The sequence below is a fragment of the Cygnus atratus genome, chromosome 22 (genome assembly GCF_013377495.2).
Source record: "Cygnus atratus isolate AKBS03 ecotype Queensland, Australia chromosome 22, CAtr_DNAZoo_HiC_assembly, whole genome shotgun sequence".
In the NCBI taxonomy this organism is placed as follows: domain Eukaryota; kingdom Metazoa; phylum Chordata; class Aves; order Anseriformes; family Anatidae; genus Cygnus; species Cygnus atratus.
This window is the reverse complement of record NC_066383.1, coordinates 3988201-4005838: the sequence shown is the minus strand read 5'-3', so window position 1 is coordinate 4005838 and position 17638 is coordinate 3988201. Positions and strand designations below refer to the sequence as shown.

Sequence of the window (17638 nt, the reverse complement as noted above, 5' to 3'; positions counted from 1 at the left end):
GCCGCCACTAAGCCAGTCCTAATTTATATTTCATTTTCTTAAAGCATTTATACTTTAGCCTCCACAACACTGAGTGACTTCCAGCACTAAGTAATGCATTATCCTGAAAGTACTTGAGTTTGTTTGATTTTTTTAAGCACAGAAGACCTTGACTCTCCTAAGCTCAGGTCTGGGTTCCCTGAATAACCACCTAAATCTACTCCAGAGGGTGCCCAAGGTTCCTAAGGTTCAGTTTTGGGCAGCTCAGTTGAGCACATCTAGTTTTGCACATCTGCTCTCCCCGAAAGATACCCAAGCCTTTCATTCATCAGCCACTAGGGCTGGTAGCATTGATAGATTGGGGAAAAAAGCGTAGACAAAGCAAACCCTTAGCTCTTTTAAATGTGTTTGGCAAAACTTCAGCTCTTAGTCTTAGTGTAGGTTTTGACAGCACAGAAGGAGTGGGCATTGGGTCAGATACATTTCAATCCTGGCCTTCAGCGGGTGTTAATAATTCCATAGCTCTTGTGCTTGCCGTAACTCCATCAAGTGCTGCACTAAGGCCACCAGCGTGTTATGGAGAGGTTTCAAAGACAGCACTGTGAAGCCACATTAAAATCAATGGGAGCACACTTATAGCCTGTAATCAAATCATAGCTAATACGGCATAGACGACTCTGATCTTATTGATTTTTGAAGGAAATGGAGAGAACCTGAGGATGGAAGTTACTGCAAGAGTTCAGACAAATAGAGGTTGGGGGCTATTACTGAGCTGCATTCTCTCTTACTGGGAAGCCAAAAAGCATCCAGTAGAAGTGGGAAATCCCCCTCCTCCCTTCTAGATTAAAAAAAAAAAAAAAGCATAAAGTTTCAGCATTACAATCTTGTTTCTGGCCTGCTGCTTGGGGTTCCCCTACTCCCCGGCCTGCAGTGATGGCTATTTAATACTTTAATGGTAGATTATTCAGAGCTCAGCACAGGTTGGAAACCCAGAAATTTGCCAGGAAGAATAGGAGCAAGCCGTTATCAGGCAAATTACTCGTGTGTTTTTTCTCTGAGCAGCTCTGGGATGAACAGAATTATAAACCAGTTTACAAAATCATGTAAGAGTGTGAAACAAGCAAATCTTGGTGCCTAATTCCTTTGATTTGCAGTTGAGCTTATTGAATATGAGTTAATTGAACTTGGAGAGAAACCACAAAGGAATAGGTGGAAGCAAAATCTGCCCCTTTTTCTTTGTGCAGTTTATCCAGCAGAAAGTACCCCCCTGCGAGCTTACATTCGCACAACTGGAAGGACCTCAGAATTTGTCCTGCAGTCAACATAACCTACATTTTGAACGAGAGCCAAATTGTGAAGTCACTGGGATCACTGCCATTAATTTCCTTAGACCTGAATACAGAGGTCGTGGCCTCTACGTCTTAGAAGTGACCAAGTCTAATAAACAGCTGGGCCATCTTTCGGTAGCAGAAGAAGGTGCCATTGTATCTGCTCCATGGGTGGGAAAGCTCCTTATTTCTATTTGGTGGCTCTTTTGTCCATTCGTTCGTCCCAGGTGCAATATAGCAGGGCTTGCTGCAAAAGCTGTGGCTCTCCCCCGAGCAGCTGCAGACCCTCGGCCGGGTGCCCAGGTGAGCGTGGCAATGGCCCTAAAATCACGCTGTGACCTCCAGTGACTTCATATCAGCTGCACTTTTCTTCAGAACCTCGCTTTAACTGCCAGAGGGCTTTCCTTGGGTATTGTTTGCAAGGAAAAGGAGATCCTGGGCAAAACATTCAGGAAGGACCAAAAGGGTCAGGGACAGTCGCAGGGCTGCCGGGGTAAGGACTCTTCCCAGAGGAGTTTGGGCGGAAGCTCTTTGACCATGAAGACCAAAATCTGCGTGCACTGTATGAATGAACCTTTATTCTGCAACCAAATGGACACCAGATGCTGGGATTAAAACGGAAACTTTTCCCTGTGGTCCTGGGAAGGCAGAAGAAGATCTGAACGTGGGCCACTTCAAAGCTCAGCAGTGTTTGAAAGCTCCTTCGCTGTGATCTCTGGCAGTTCTCCTCCTCGCCGGTGCAGCGGTTGTAGTTGACGGGAGGTTCAGCTGCTGATGGCATGGGAAAAGCTTCGCACAAACAGGTCACTTTTCGGTTTTGGAGCTAAGCCGAAAGTCACGTGAATGACCAAGTATCGGAGAGTTTTATAACCACCACCTCCCCCTGCCGCAATCACACATCCTGCACGCCTTGGATTTTTGTGCTGAGAGGGGACAAACCTCTATATTTGCCCTATAAAGTCCCTCCACCTATAGCTTAGACACCGAGTCTTCTATGGAGCAACCTCGGAGCACGTTGTATGGCTGCACGGCGGGGTGTGGGGGCCACCTATGTGTGCCGAGGGGGATGTCCTGGGTACCAGCTGCTCCCCGGGCACAGGATTTGACGTCCCCGAGCCCCCAGCTGATACCTGACCCTAGGAGAGCTGCAAGCTCCTCTTCAAGCTCTGCTTTCATTCCCCGCAGCAACTGGAGCCCTGACTGATTTACCTGCCTGGGGCTTGGCGGGCAGCTGCCCACTCCAACACACAGCCAAGGGCTGCACAAGGTTATGTGGGGGGGAGACGGGGAAATAACCAAAACGATAGTGCTACTGCAGCAATTGCGCAGCTTTGGGAAAGAAGAACTTCGTAAAACGAGGGCTGAGACCTGTGCAACATGTCTGACCCTCTCCCTCTTCGATGGTAGGAGGTCCCAAGGACCACGTTTCCTCCACTCTCTGTCTTCTCTGATTAAACCGTGCACATCTCAGGGCAGGGATTGCATCTTGTCCCTTGACCAAACAGCTCCAGGCCCGGGGATGTTGGAGCATCTCCGTGTATTGTAGCATGCCTGAGGAGCCTGGCTGTGAAAGCTCTGGGGGATGGCACCCTGGGTTCAGCTCTTAAGCTAACAGTATATGAGAAGGGAGAACGTATAGTAAACAACCCTGTGCTACTGCCGTTTGTTCAACAGGGTTTTTGAGATGTAGGTGGTTTGATTTTTTTTTTTTCCTACTCAAACCCTATTTTCTCGTCTTTTGGGTAGTGCCGTGTTATAGTGAGTATCGATGGTTTGTTCTCGTGGAAATAGATGGAGCACTCGAAGAAACAACACCCTATTAGTTATGAGCAGATTTAACACCCCTGCAAAGCTACCATCTGCCACCAAGGAAGGGAAATTAAAGCAAGATGCCTGAGATTCAGACGGCTGCCAGGGCTTGACAACCTCCTTTGCTTTCTCTTTCCCACTGAACAGAGATTCATTCTAGGTAAGCGTTAGCAGAACAGAAAACCAAAAAGAAGTGTAGGTATCGGGCCATTAAAAGAGCATTTCTACAACTTCTTGAACAAGAGTAACTCTTGGGCTTGTTTGGGGCTTTGTGTTTATCATTGGTAATTGGCAGCCCCGGGGCTATAACTGGCTTTTCAGTACCATGTATTTAGACGGGGAGAAACTGCGCTTTACTGATCAGGATTTTCCTTCTGCTAACAAAATGGTCGCACCGCATGCTGCCTGCTCTCCGCGGAGCCTTTCAGGGTTCAGACGAGCGCAGAGCCAGCGGCGCAGCTCACCTCGCCCCACCGGCAGCCAGGAAGTGGTTCTCGCAGTATTTCCTAGACAACTGCAAGGCAGCACGCAGCAAGGCAAGGCTCGCTGAAGGTCACACAGGGTCCACACCAAAGGCTTGGTGGGGAGTTATGTTCTGCTGGGGACACCCACAATATATCCAAATATTATCCCAGCCTGCAGACGAGAGCAGCACCTATTCTGTAGTGGTCTAATCTAAGCACAGAGGTAGAAAAAGGGAGCATGAAGCAGACAGTATTACACTAGCCAGATGGATTCACTGCTGGCAGAAGACAGAAGGGACGCTTGGGTCTCTGTAACGTCAGGAAAAGGGATTGGTGCAAGCAGGGACAGCGTCTGGATAGAGAAGGAGTTTTATAGGACTGGAGGAACCTTGCATGAATTTATAAACAGCTGTACATTTAGATTGCGATTCTTTCCTGTATTTCCTCAGAGGGTTGCCAGGTTCCAGCCATAGCCGGAGGTGGAAGGCCACACGTGTGGCACTGCACGGGGACGTCCCCTGTGCTGTGACAGCTCTGCGGGGCCTCGCTGCACTGGGACGCAGCATCCTACCGTGTGGGCACCGAGCTCTTGCAGGGGGTGGGGGAATCGGTGCCAGAAGTACAAGCACCAGCCCTTTAGTCTTCTCCCCTTTCTGGGGGTGTGCTATTCCCAGCAAGCCAAATGGACGAAAATGACCAGCCAAACTTGTTGGGTTTGGTTTCTTTGGGATCCTTTTCTCTAATCTAAAGCAGTCAAAGAGGTGTGGGGAAAAAGCAAGCAAGCCCGAACTTGGTTTCATCAGCTCAGCACAGTGAGAGGCCTTTGCAAGGTGAAAAAGACTGGGAACCCGTAAAGTCATTCAGGATTATGCTCACCATGATAAGACACAAATTAATCCCCGTAAACATACTGCTTTGCTAACATGCTTAACACGTGAAATTCAGAACTTCCTGGAAGGAGCTGGACCACGCTGATCACTGTCCAGGTGAGGTTCTTTACGAAAAAGGATCGACAGTTCCAGAGACACGAACTATTTACCACTGTTATTAAAATTCATAACATGACTCAGTCGGATGTTTTCATCCCTAATGAGCTCAGATAATGTTTTCATCTCTAATGAGCTTAGATAATTCCAACATGAAATGTTACTGCAGATGCTTCTTTTTTTTTATTTCCTTCATAAATGATGTCCCGACCGTTCTACCACTGACATTCCTGCTTACATTTTTGCCCTCCACGTCCCCGAACATATTATTATCTACAAAAAGACAATTCTTGCATCAAAAAGTTTTAAAGACAAAATGCAGAAATTTCAGGCAACGATAGGAGCAGAAGAAAAACGAGAAAGATTTTTTTCTTCTAATGTTCAGTGAGCGGGACAGGAGGATTAGCTTGTTCCTTGTTCTTTCCCTGGATCTGTCTTGTTCTAAGTTTAGCTACTAAACCTGTTCGTGCCGTGGTTTTCTCTCTGCTAACAGTGACTACCTGAGACTGCACTGTTGAATTTAATTGGCTGCAAGCTGTAAAGCACTCTGAAATTCTGAGAGAACAGGGGGCACGGGGTAATATTTACCTTTAAATTACGGAAAATTCTACTACGTTCCTAAGTGAGACACTGTCTCTTTAAGTCATTAAATATGTAACTGGAATACAGACACAAATAAATTATTTAAAGTTATTTCTAGTTGTGTGTGGGAGGTGGGTGGGAGTTGAAGTTGCTACTTGGTGGTTAGAGCAGCCTTTAGCCTTTACATTTCTCCCCGCATTTGCACAAGCATTTTTTATTTTTTTTAACTCCCCTGGCTGATACAGACTAACGAGCTGGCTTTGAGCAAACTTTTTGGGGGGTTGTGAGATTTTTGCCTAATTTGAAAGTTTTCTCCGGCCCATCGGTGCACCTTGAAGATGTCAGTTTGCAGCCACACACCTCATGCTTCGCATGGCTTTGCAGACTCCTGGCTTCTGTACTTTTTATTTAAGGATTAAAATACATCGTTTCCATGGGGTCCTAATGGCTTTTTGCATAAAACTTCATCTGCCTATAGCCAAAACTCAAAAACAGCTCCTAACCCTGAATTACAACCCTGTAAATGTCCGTTAATGAACCCAAAATTCAATTCCAATTTCCCTCCCCATCTGTCACCCATCCAGACACAGCGGTACCCAGCTACAAACCTTCCTGCTGCAGGAGGCAGAGCAAATTACCTAAACCTCGATAACCAAGTTTGCCCTTTTGCCACTCTTCTCTACCTTTTATTTCCTCAGATAAAAGCTGTTGGTTAGACAAAACTCTTAGCAGGCGATTTTGCCATTTCAACAGCAACAGAAAAAGTTTAGCCCCCGGATTTCGTATGAATATGGTTTCATTTCAGAGAGGGTCAAGCAAACAGCAGTGCTAGAAAATGAAAAGCAACGATTCCCTGAAAAAAACTGATCAGAAAGGTTCATACAGGATCAAAAAATGCAATTGCAGTTGGCGTAGATCTGCTTTGAGAAGAAACTACAGCCTCACGCACTGCGGACAGTTACACACCCTGACATTTTGAGAGCTGAATATATCGTTCCTGTAATCGGCTCTAAATTTGTGCTTGCTTCTGAGTTGCCTCCCTCAAGCTTAGTGTGAGCCCAGCATACATTTTCTGTCTCTCCCCGCAGGTGTAATCTGTTAGTCCCCCATACAGCACGACCACAATCAGATTTTGTTGACTGGACGTAAAAAAATGCTCACCAGTTTAAAAACCATTTCTCAAGTCAATAGAAATCTATTGCAGTTTTCAAAATGCCAGTCTCTAAGGACATCCAGCTTACACTCAGCAGATTTAAATGAAGCTGCTTGATCAATCCTCACAGACCTTTATGTACCACTGAAAAAGGGAAGAAAATTCTGCTTCGTTCCAACTAGTTTTTACGATATTTGCATTAATAATGCATATTCTGGTAGAACCGAAAAGCCCCTTTCTGCTACCGAGGTCACAAGTTAGGAAGCACTGCTCATAAATATATTGATGCCCCCACAAAAAGCTCCACCTAAGCAATGGAGAGGTAACACCGTGTGAGTACAGACAAAATGCAAGGAAAGATGGGGACTGTAGCACAGGGAGAAGTGCCCAGCTCAGCACCCCATACAGAGATGGGCTTTGCAAGGCAAATTGGAGCGCAGGACCCCACCTCATCTACCCACAGAGCTTCCTAGGACAGGATTAGTCCTGGTAACGTGCCATATTTAATCTCACACATTGAGGTCCCTTTAAAATCCCATCTCAGGTGCTCCAGCATGCACAGGAAGAAAAAGTCATGGAAGACTTTGTTCTGCTGAAGGACGTAGAGCAGAGAGCTAGGAAATTCAGCATGGATGAACAGAAGGAATAAAACCTTGGTTGGCTGAGTGACGAATATGATCTCATGCCCTTGCCAGAGCATCATGACTAGCAAAAGTGGCCGTATGTAGGACTCCAGGAGCCTGGTGCTGTTACAGGATAGTGGCCAGGCTCCCTTGATGTGGCTGCCAAGCTCTGTGCTCTGTCTCTGAGGACCCTGGCTCCCATCCCTGCTTTCAATCCCTGCAAAAACGTCCTCCCCTGAGCAGCCAGAAGGGAATGCAATTAAGGTTGCCTCGTGCGGTTCATAAAGGCTAATGCATGAAAATGAGCAAAGACAAATTACAGCAGAATATTAGGAAGAACATTTCTAATTGGAAGGTTGGCTGGCCTCGTTCCTTGAGCCTTTGAGTATGGAGCTGAAGAAAGCAAAGGAGAGTGTATTGCTGGGAACAGTTCTGGGCTGTCTGGGAGATGGGCAGGGTGAGTAATATGGAAACTCCTTTTCGACAAGATAATGCACTTCTTCAGTCTTTCTCAGGAAATCCAGGCACAGCTTCTGGCACTTTATTCAGGAACCTGTGTCCCTGAGAACCGAAAACCTTTTTTTTTTGGTAGTTTTTGCAAAGCCATTTTCCCTCTCTTCACTGGCATGTCTCCGTAGCACAGTTTAGGATGCTAGCAGAGGCTTTATTGATTCAGGAGAAAGAAATATCTCCTGTCCTGAAACTCTCAGTCACTGCTGGAACTGGGCTCCGATCCTTAACGTATTTGGCTCTTCTTTTTGGTTTGTTTTCAGTTTGGCTGTGACTTCATCTTGAATTACAAAAATACCACATGCACACACTGAAAAAAAAAACAAAACCACCACTACTGTTCTCAGTGTTTCCTGCCATGAAGAGCCAGATACTCTGCCTGCTCTGGCCTTCTTTCCAACCAGACCTTGTGGGCTTGTGTAGTGCCTGTAGTACAGCTCCATGAGGGAACGTGGGAAGCCATCACCTTGAGGCTGCCTCCGGTCTTGTCACTGCTTAGGATCACCCTGACTTCTTGTTCGAGGAGGGCACAAGGTGACTCTGATCTTGGGTAGGCCCCAGACAGGTCACTTTTCCCCCCTCTGCCTGTTTTCCAATCCATTAAATGGCAATATCCCATTAATAACCCAGCCACTCTAAGAAAAACCAGCAGGCTTTTTTGTGACAGTGTAACTGGGAATTAGCATATTTGCCACAAATGAATCAGCGATTAAAACTGTTTCAGGGTTCATTCATTCCTAAACGGAGAATGTGAGGTGAACATGCATTTGCATGCACACTTTTATTCTGTACCTCATCTCTGCCAAGACAGCTGGGGGGGCAGGGGACAGAAGGACAAATAGCAGTGTTATGCTGGAGTGTGAGTACCTCTCACACGCTCACGTACCGGGAAAAAAAAATCATAAGCTGGCGGCTAAATAAGCCTTTGTGTAATTTTCATCTCTGATTTTCCACTATGAGTCACCACGATTTACATGTTATCTAACACCCAGAGCCCCGAGCTGATGTTCCTTTCTGTTCTGGGTTGTGCTGGGGGGGAGAGAGCAGCTCCTGGGGCTTACAGACCCTGCCTGCAAGAGGTGCTCCCATGCAGAAGGAGTTAATGGCTCGCCACAATAACTGTCATCAGACAATTGGGTTATAAAGAGCAGCAGTTACCAAAATACATTTTAGCCTGCAGCATGCGGGAACAATGCAGCTATTGTGTTGTAACCACAGAACTTGGCACATGATAAGCTTGAAAGGGAATCATGTTTTGTTTATTACGGAAGTGATGGAATCCACTGAAAGGTTATTGTTTGACTCCTTCTGAAGCAAATCCCATCCCCTTTGTGAAGGGTGTTTGCAATCTCGGGGTCAGAGGCAGAAGGAGGTTTTCAGTGCTGTTACCTTTGGTCCACCAGAGGTAGTCTGGAGGATACCATAATTAACCTGCATTCGGATGACCCTTCAGAAACCCCCTACCAGACCATAATTTCCATAAAGCCAAGGAAAGAGCTGAAATCTTAAGGAAGTTATTCAGAAGAGCAGCTCAGAATTTTCTATGTTAATCAGAAAGCCCACTCCCTAAAAATAAATCCTGATTGGAAAGCAGAATATTTTCAGCAGTTTTCAACGACAACATGTTTTGTTTGCAAACATGTAGTTCGCAGACCAAAAAAAAAAAGAAAAAAAAAAAAAAAGGAAGAGTTGATTTTCAGGCTACGTAAATGTTCAGTCCTTATGGAAATGGACAAGGTGTGAGGCTGTCACTGATGTGGCTTTTACCCAGAATTTTGTGTTCTGGTCTTAAACGTCACCCATCACTTATCTGCAGCTCCCCAGTGCATTACACCGTCAATGCCAGCTCTAATTTTGTACATCCCTTCGGCCACGAGCGATGTATGGGGCTGCCTGGGTCCCCAGCTGAGGGGCTGGCGCAGGAGGCAAAAGGTTTCCAGCAATCTCAAGGAGGAGCTTTTTGTGCACCAGGTAACTGAAGGGTGACAGGCACTGGGCAGGGTGGTGTCAAGGGGAAAAAGTGGTTCAGAGTCACCTGGCACAGTAATTCAGATGCTCTTTTTGGCTCAAGAAAGGTGCAAGGGTACGGGCAGAAGAAAACAACCGCTGTGTGCCTGCTTTTATACTGGTTTTAGGTACTCACTGCTCACCACGGAATGGGAAAAATAATAGTCTGCATCGGCCTTTTATCTAATTTAACCATTCCCAAGTATCACACAGATCAGGTGCCAAATTCATCAATAAAACACAAAAAAAATCTGCAGTGGATTAGAATGCTCACCGTGAAGGTTTTCCCAGCAAGTACAGACTTTCACCTTTTCTGTATGAATAATGTCTGAATTCACTCAAGCCACCTTGGTTTGGGAGAAGAGAGCAGGAACATGCTGGAGGTTTTAATACAGAGAGCAGACCTTTGAATGGTGGTGGATTATCCAAAAATGCTTTTGCCAGGCTCCCTGTTAATGGATGTACAGGATGGAGGGATGCAGATAATTAGCCACATCCCCACCATAAATTACTATACACTTCTCGTTCCTGTGGGGAACGGCCACAGAGCTTGTGGGATGGAAGAACTGGAGTTTCTGACCCTTCTGCACTCCATCTCGCAACTACTCCAACAGAGCACTGCAGAATTTAGGGCTTGAGACTAATGACAGAAGATCACGAGATTGGCTTAAAGGCAGCCAGATTAAAAAAACATAACATTAACTTGAAAATAACTTTTTTCTTCATGGTCTCTAAGGTTTTAGGATACACTTTGGTTATTTTCTTAAGCTTTTCTCCCCAGCCAGGAAGCTGATTGATGCTGTTTATTCTAATGAAACTCATTGATTCTGAAATAATCACTTGATATTAGGAGCTGTGCCATTAAAAAAAAATGAAATAAAATTACAGGAGTGAGGAACTCCAGTATTAGGAATATGAAAGGGCTTTTAAATTTTTTCAAAGGTTATTATGCCCTCAACACTTCGCTGATTTTTTAAAGTGCATAATTTCATTTGAGTCACTTCCCCTATAAATTACACGCTTAAAAACCTGCTGATGTTGCCTCCAATATCAAGAAAAACATCTCACTTTAGACTTTTTTTTCCACCCCCTACCGTATCTCTGTTTTATCTCAATAGATAATTTCAGGCAAAGAGGGTGTTTTTTCCTTAGGAGCAGCACAGATGAACTCAGTTACAATTAGGTACCACATACAATTCAGAGCTGCCTTAAGTCTTCGGTCCTTCTAGTTGTTTTTCAACATAACGGCTTATTTTTCTGTGTTTGTAATTAACTTTGGAACTGGAATTACTCATTTTAAGCCAGGTTTAGCAGGGAGCAGTGTCATCTCATCCTGCGAGAGTCAGACCAATTTGTGCAGAGGTCCCAAAGGCATTGGGAAGCCTCTGGGAATTTTTTCTGTGGGCCTCAGCGGGTTTGGGAAGAAATCTGTGGGACCCTAAAGAATAGCAGAGGCAGCCAGAGACCTCACTACCTCCACTTGGGGCACAGGGTGAAAGCGGCCCCCATCACCCTGCAGAAGTGAGACAAACCCAGCAGTCGATCCAGCCACCCAAGCCCCCTCACAACTTTAATAGCCATATTTCTCCCCAGATTTTGCTTGGCATTCCTCCTCCGCAATGACGAAGCTTCTCCATTAGAGAACAAACCACTTCTACCTCCTCCCCACCCACCGTCCACCGTACCACAAAGCTCCCTGATCTCAGGACGTGGATGATGTGCAGCGGGAATTCACAAGATCTCACCCGAATTGCTGAATTACCAAACAACAGAGGTTCTGTACTCATGCAAACACCCCCGAGACAAAAATAGGGAAAACTCAAAGAGAAGTATAAATGTGTTTATAGCCAGAATAGTCTCCACAAAGAATACTTTGTGCAGTTTTACTATTGTTGTTTTTTTTTTTTTTTTTCCCAGAAGCGTCAGCAGTCCCTTAGGCGTATAATTTATAAGAGGCTAAAATCTAAATTATGTATCAAAAATAGGGAGAGATGCAACTGGAGGGTAATAATGCATTTCAAAAATAACTTCAGATGCGTCGTTCAGAGCAGCAGCCTATAGCCAGGAAGGAGTGCCCAGTCAGCAAAGGCAGCAGAGGATTAATAATTGCTCTTCCCTACATAAAATAACTGGTAGAGATTTGGGGGTTTAAATTTGGCAGCAGCCGGCCTATATCCTGGAATCCCGGATCTATTTGGAGGACTTATCTGAGGGGGTGATCCAGAAATACCCTAAACAAAACAGAAAACTGAGCCTTGCTCTCGGGGCAGCTGGCTTTGCAGTGCTGACGCTCCCATCGTACATGCCCGGATATCTGAGAGGACACTGCAGATCTGAACTGTCTGAAATTATTTTTCAGACTGAAAAGAAAGAAACCTTCTGTTACAGACACGCTGCTCCAATACAGCCCAGGGCAGACGTTTGTGGAAATACAAATCCTGTAGCCATGGCTTTGAATTCTCAAGGCACTGCGCTAGCACCAGCCCTCTTAGTTCTCCTTAAGCTGTTCTGCACACGTTAGGGCAGGTCTCTATCTTCCTGCTAACCTTCACTGAAATGTAGGGATGGGTGATCTTTTACTAATAATTTCTGTCAGGCTGCTTAGAAGGGGATTTAGGCGAGGATAAAGAAACTGTGAGTCACACATAAAAGACGCTTCCACGGTTTAAGTTAGAAGAACTTCCCCCTCAGCTCTTTTGCTAGCGTAGGTACCATACTATGACTAGCTTGTCTCTCACAGCTGATTTTTTTCTTTCTCTGTGTACTAGCTGGAAAGTGTTGTACTGTTATTTTTGTGACGGTGCTGCTGAAAGATCCCCAGATACCGTCACACCGACATCACGCAGTACAGGGGTTTGTAGGGCCGTGGGGAACCTACAGGCTGGGTGTACAGGAGAAAGGACCGAGCGCTCCGACCAGAGGCACAGGAAAATAGAGGAGAGGAGCATCTTCATGTAACCTCAGATGTCAGGTGGTGATGCCCGTGTCTGGACCAGCAGTCTCAATTTTTTTTCCAGGTAATGGGGAGAAACAGGTACTTGTGGAGCATTACTCACCTGACCTATTTGAAGTGCCTGCCCTCACCGAAGGTAAACACCCCCTACATGTGCCTCTGCTGAGCGCAAAGGCAAGGCTAGATGCAGGTGCCTACACTGTGAATTACGACGTTTAAGAGGAAGGGTGCCACCTTACAAGATTCATTCACTTCACTGAAACCACCCACAGAGTGAGCGATTGGTGCCAAGGCTGTGGGTTTGCTGGAGCAAAGCCCCTCAAACTTTACTTGAAGCTAAAGCTCATCCTCATGCATCTATCTCACGAGCCTTTTAACCATCCACATTTCCTGCCACAAAGAAACAGATTCAAGTGGAAATCTATAGGAGAGATGGAGAAATCTAGGCGTAAACCAACTGAGAACCACCCAGAACCGCATGATACACATTCTCCTTCCCCGTTGTTTCCCTGTTTCCCACCAGCTGCCAGCACTCGAAACGTAAGGCAGGTCCTGCTCCAGCCCAGCTCCTGGGGTTGCTGCCAGGGGAACAGAGGAGCAATTCCTCTCCAGCTCCCTTCTCGCTGCACTGGAAGAGTGCGAGTGTGAAACACTTACGTGGGAAGTGACAAAGCCATGTTCACAGGTGGCCATCTTATGCTCTCTTGCTAGACTGGACAAAAATATTCTTTGGAAGTGTTAAAACCAGAACAATAGCAGCAGGGAAGGCAATAGGCCTGAGCTCGTGCACCACCCCTTGTTCCTTTCCCCACAAAGCTGCAGGGCAGATGACTCTGGACATGCAATTCCTTGCCTCGTGGGCTTTAGTTTCGTGTGAGGGCTGTGTTGTGAATGCAGGCCGTGGCTTTCTCACAAACATTTATCTTCGCTGGTATCAGGGCTCCAGTTGGGTGTCAGGGTCAGAGTGAGCCGGTAACAGATTTTTCCCTTCCTCTTTTCAGGGAGTTTATCGTTCTCCTGGGACGAAGTTTACTGCTCCCAGGGAAGGCAGTTACGTTGCAATACTCCTAGAGTGTGGGATGGTAAAAGGGAAGCGATACGACAATAATCACTGATTAAAAAGGAAGAATGAAAAGAATAAGAGCAAGTGGCAGGACTGCTAAATGCTGATCAATGCTTTAAGACAGCCTTTGATTTTTTTTAATTAATTATACATTCCCTCATACTTTGTACTGCTGTTGATTTAATTGGACTCCTTATTTTTAGACAACTACAGCAAGAAGAAGATAGGGTACGGCTTTGAGAAGCTCAGCTCCAGCCTAATTCAGCCTCATTCAATTCCACTGGGAGCAAAATCAGGCTACTGCTGAGCTCTTCTGAAAGCCTGGTGCTCTTGCTGCAGGTTTAGCACACCGAATGTTTATCTGCCTTATAGGATGGAATAATTTCCATGCACAGGAATCCAGGCAGAGCTGGGCTCAGCACCCACAGATATCTCCAAACCTTCACATGGGAAAGAGTAAGTGTTGAGCAGCAGGAAAAGGTATTGAGGTCTGTCTCCTCCCAGCAGAATTTGCCCCGATACTCGCTTCAGCCTCACTGCACGGAGTTTATTTGCACTCTGTGCAGAAGCACGTCTGCCAATGTGCTTTGCTGAGATAAAGCACCAAGAGTTAACCTACAGAAGGGGCAAAGAGGAGGGCACTGAGAAATGTCTGTTTTCAGCTGCAGCATGAAATCATCCATTGCCGCAGGTGAAAGGGACGCAAGGGACTGGAGAACACTCCTGCAAGCACGCAATAATTCAGATTTCATCGAGCCTCCTTATCTGTGCTTCCCCAGGTGCTTTGTGAGATTGTGGAGAGAGGCGGAGGTTAGCAGGAGCGGGCCTGTTCAGAGAATGGGGAAGGACTGAGGCCAGGGGGTTGTTACCTCCTGTGCCTGTACGCACACGAACCAGCAGCTGCCAGCACTGGGAGCACGGGATCTTGCAGACCTGTGGCTGGGAGGCCATTATCCTGAAATATTTGGTGATTTTCTCTAAGCCTCAGTTCCTGTAGTCATGGGATCCCCCCGACACGTATGTCTTGTCAAAATACACGTTCTGCTCTTTCAGCTTCCCCCAGGATAATCATTTCCACAAAGCTTTCCCAGTATATCTGCAATTGCAGCCATATAAAAGTGCTTATGTTGGTACAGTTTATCCACTTTCAGATCTGAACTCCTGTACAGTCCTTGGGTTCTGCCTACTCTGATGAATCTTCAGCGGAAAAATGCGTAGAGCATGCCTTAGCTGCCTTTGAACCTGCTCTGTCTGTGAACAACCAGCTCCAGGAATGCCAAAACTCACAGAGCTGCATTTTGTGCACCTCTGTCTGATGGCTGACGCTTTTCTTAGGACCGCAGCATTTCTTCAGGCTTGCTTCTGCAAGGATCCTCTGATGTCTAGTAACAAGTAAGCTCACCTTAGTCTCATCGAGCTAATGCATTCCTGAGGTTTCTTATGGCTGTCTGTTCTGCATCTATTCTGTATTTTCTCTTTTTGCCTTAACCTCGGGCTCTCCAGGCCTGGCTCCTGGCTGGTGATGGCACGCCTGCGGCTGGCTTGGGCTGCACACGTTAGGGCAGCGGCTCCCTGACTGTGTCTGCATTCAGAAGGCAATGCTGGGTGGGGATGAAAGCTGGGCTGCAGGTTTCTGTTCTGTGAAATGCACGGGACGAGTTTGCCTCTTGGAAGAATGGGATTCAGGACTCCAGAAGGGCTCTCCCACCTCTTATGGCGCACTTACACACACCATTGACCATACACGGCTGGGTATCAGCCTCTGAAATTTACAGCAAGTCATTATTCTTAGCTAGCATCTAGTATTTTCCTTTCCTGCCTACTTTTTACAAAGCAGCTCTTCAATATTTATCAAGAAGGAAGCTTCCGTAATCGCAGAAGCCTGCATAGCAAAGTAGTCTTTAAAAACCAAGGGGACTTTACAACCAGTCCTTTTCCACCCTTAGCACCTGCCACTCATTTAATTTATAGCTCTTCTTCATTCCATCTCCCAAGAGCCCACTCTGATAGGGTGGAGAGAGGGGGGCTTGCAAGCAAGGCTGTCGTTTTGCAGTGCCAGCACTGCAGGATGCTCCTCCCAGGCACTGCCTGTGATGCAGCACATTTGGTAGCGCTGCTGTTAGGGACAGCTGCTGGATAGCAGGAGCAGAAGCGGAGCAGTGCCGTGCAGCACGGCACATATTGCCTCGTCAGCCTGATGGAAGGAAAGACCGAAATCCTACTGCCATTCCTGCTGCATTTATGAAAAAAAAAAAGCACTTCTGAGTATGCTTTCAAGATATCAGACAGGCATGCAAACTAGAGAAGTTGGGGATCAGTTGTAGAAGATTTGCATCGTGAATAATTTTAGAAATACACCCCCACATCAGTTCGTGTACTCCAGTGCGGGGGAGAGCTACGCTATGGAAATGAGATGATGCCAGGGTGTGTGTGTGTCTGCCTGTTTTACAATACCTGCCTGAAAAGATCAATCTGGATAACAAGGTCTTCAAGGCAAGCATCCAAGACTTGGCCTCCTACACAGCCCTGGCACTCGGATGAGGTTTGCCTCCACTTGGGAGATGCTTCTGGTAAAGTGCTAAGGCGAGGTGCGAGCCGTCCTTGGTGACTGGCAAAGGAAAAATGACGAGAAAAAACACTTCGTTCTCAGACAACCCATCTCATCTGAAAATCTCGATGGTCAAAACTCTTTACTAAAGGGAAGCGCTGAATCTCCCAGCATTTAGGTACTTGAGCAATCCCAAAACATCAGCAGTCATATTGCCAGAGAATATGGACAGGGGAGGCAGAGGCCAGGCTGGGTTGTGTCTCTGATCCTCACGTGCACAGGTATACAGCACAAGCTTTGCTCAGAAACAGCAGTGAGGATTTTGCCTTATTTTTTCCCAGTCCATTGCTCCCAGTGCCTTAGGTGTCAGAATTAAAATGATCACGGAATTAAGATGACAGTGTTGGGACTCGCTTCACCGTGATTCTCGATGTGCACCAACAGGAGCTGAGCACCCTCAAGGTGAGCACTGCGAGGCTGGCAGGCATCCAGCAGTGCTTGGCCCCCGCGAATTCCCACTCTGAGCCTCAGGTGGCTCAGAAGGGACTGAAATGATGGGGGGTAGGACGTGCTCAGCTGGTGCTTTACGATCTGTTGCTGTGCCCTGCTGAGGTCTCTGAGCCCCGTTGTGCCAGGCACTGGAGAGTGCTGCAGCTGCAGAGAGCATTTTCAATGTCAAACAGCCACCTCGAAGCACAGAAAGGTGCAGTTACTCTGCAAACATGAGAGCTGAGCGCTAGAGTAACCAGTGCACCACGATACCTGCTGGATTTGGGAGCCCTTAATTGAAGGCTATGAACTGGGTCAAGGAGAGCCCCACGGTGCGAGGACAGAGCGGGGCCGTGCGGATGACGTGCTGTGCTGCGGGCTGCGGCAGACCTTTGGTCAGGTCTGGTTTTTTGCTTTTTTGGGGGTGGTGGTGGTGTTCAGTACGGTACTGCTCCAGGAAATACACAACCAGTTGTTACCTGCTAGCATCAAATCCCCAGGGCTTCAGAGAACTGAAAAAAGTTACTTTTATCTTGGCAAATGCTAAAATCCTTAGAAATTCTGCTGGAAGAAAGAATGGACCCAGAGCCTTGATTTGCAATGACCTTCCAGCACATGCTTTGCAGGAGAGCAGCTGGCATATGCTCGTGCCTCCCTGAAGTGTCTAAGTACATGCTCGAAGTTAAATATATGCATAATCACTCTTTGGTGGAGGGATGATTACTAAATGCAGGTACCAAGGTCTTCGTATTTTTCTTTTGCAATTCACTTATTTATTCTGTGAGAATATGATCAGGTACAGGAATAAAGACTGTACGGGGAGGACCGACAGGCTGTATAAAATCAGAAAAGTATGCAGGGAAATATTCTGAGTGTGTGATAAAGTTTTCTCATTACGTTCTCAGCTCCTTCTTTATCTCAGTGTTTCTCAGTTTATCACAATTCTCCATTTCCTGTTCCCTTTTAGACATCAAACCTATATATTTTAATGTGGCTTCTTTTTACCCTTCCATAGCTAATAGTTAAACCTTTCAGACACTCCTCTGTACAAATTCCAGATAATTTATCTGGACACGACAGGGACATTTTTAATACATAATCTGGTATAATAGTCCTGCCGGGAGTTTATAACTTCTCATTGTAA

General features: G+C 46.3%; 1 protein-coding gene across 3 annotated transcripts in view; it reads left to right on the top strand.

The window, feature by feature from the left end:
• UBASH3B (ubiquitin associated and SH3 domain containing B) overlaps positions 1–17638 on the top strand; it is a 72610-nt gene that overhangs the window by 16901 nt on the left and 38071 nt on the right. The window contains exon 1 of one of the 3 annotated variants that reach the window (XM_050715094.1): positions 9699–16894. The exons of the other annotated variants lie outside the window; for them this stretch is intronic. Coding sequence (XP_050571051.1) covers positions 16800–16894 — 95 coding nt within the window. The 5' untranslated portion in view covers positions 9699–16799. Of the gene's footprint in view, positions 1–9698; positions 16895–17638 lie in introns of those variants that run through there. 3 annotated transcript variants of the gene reach the window in all.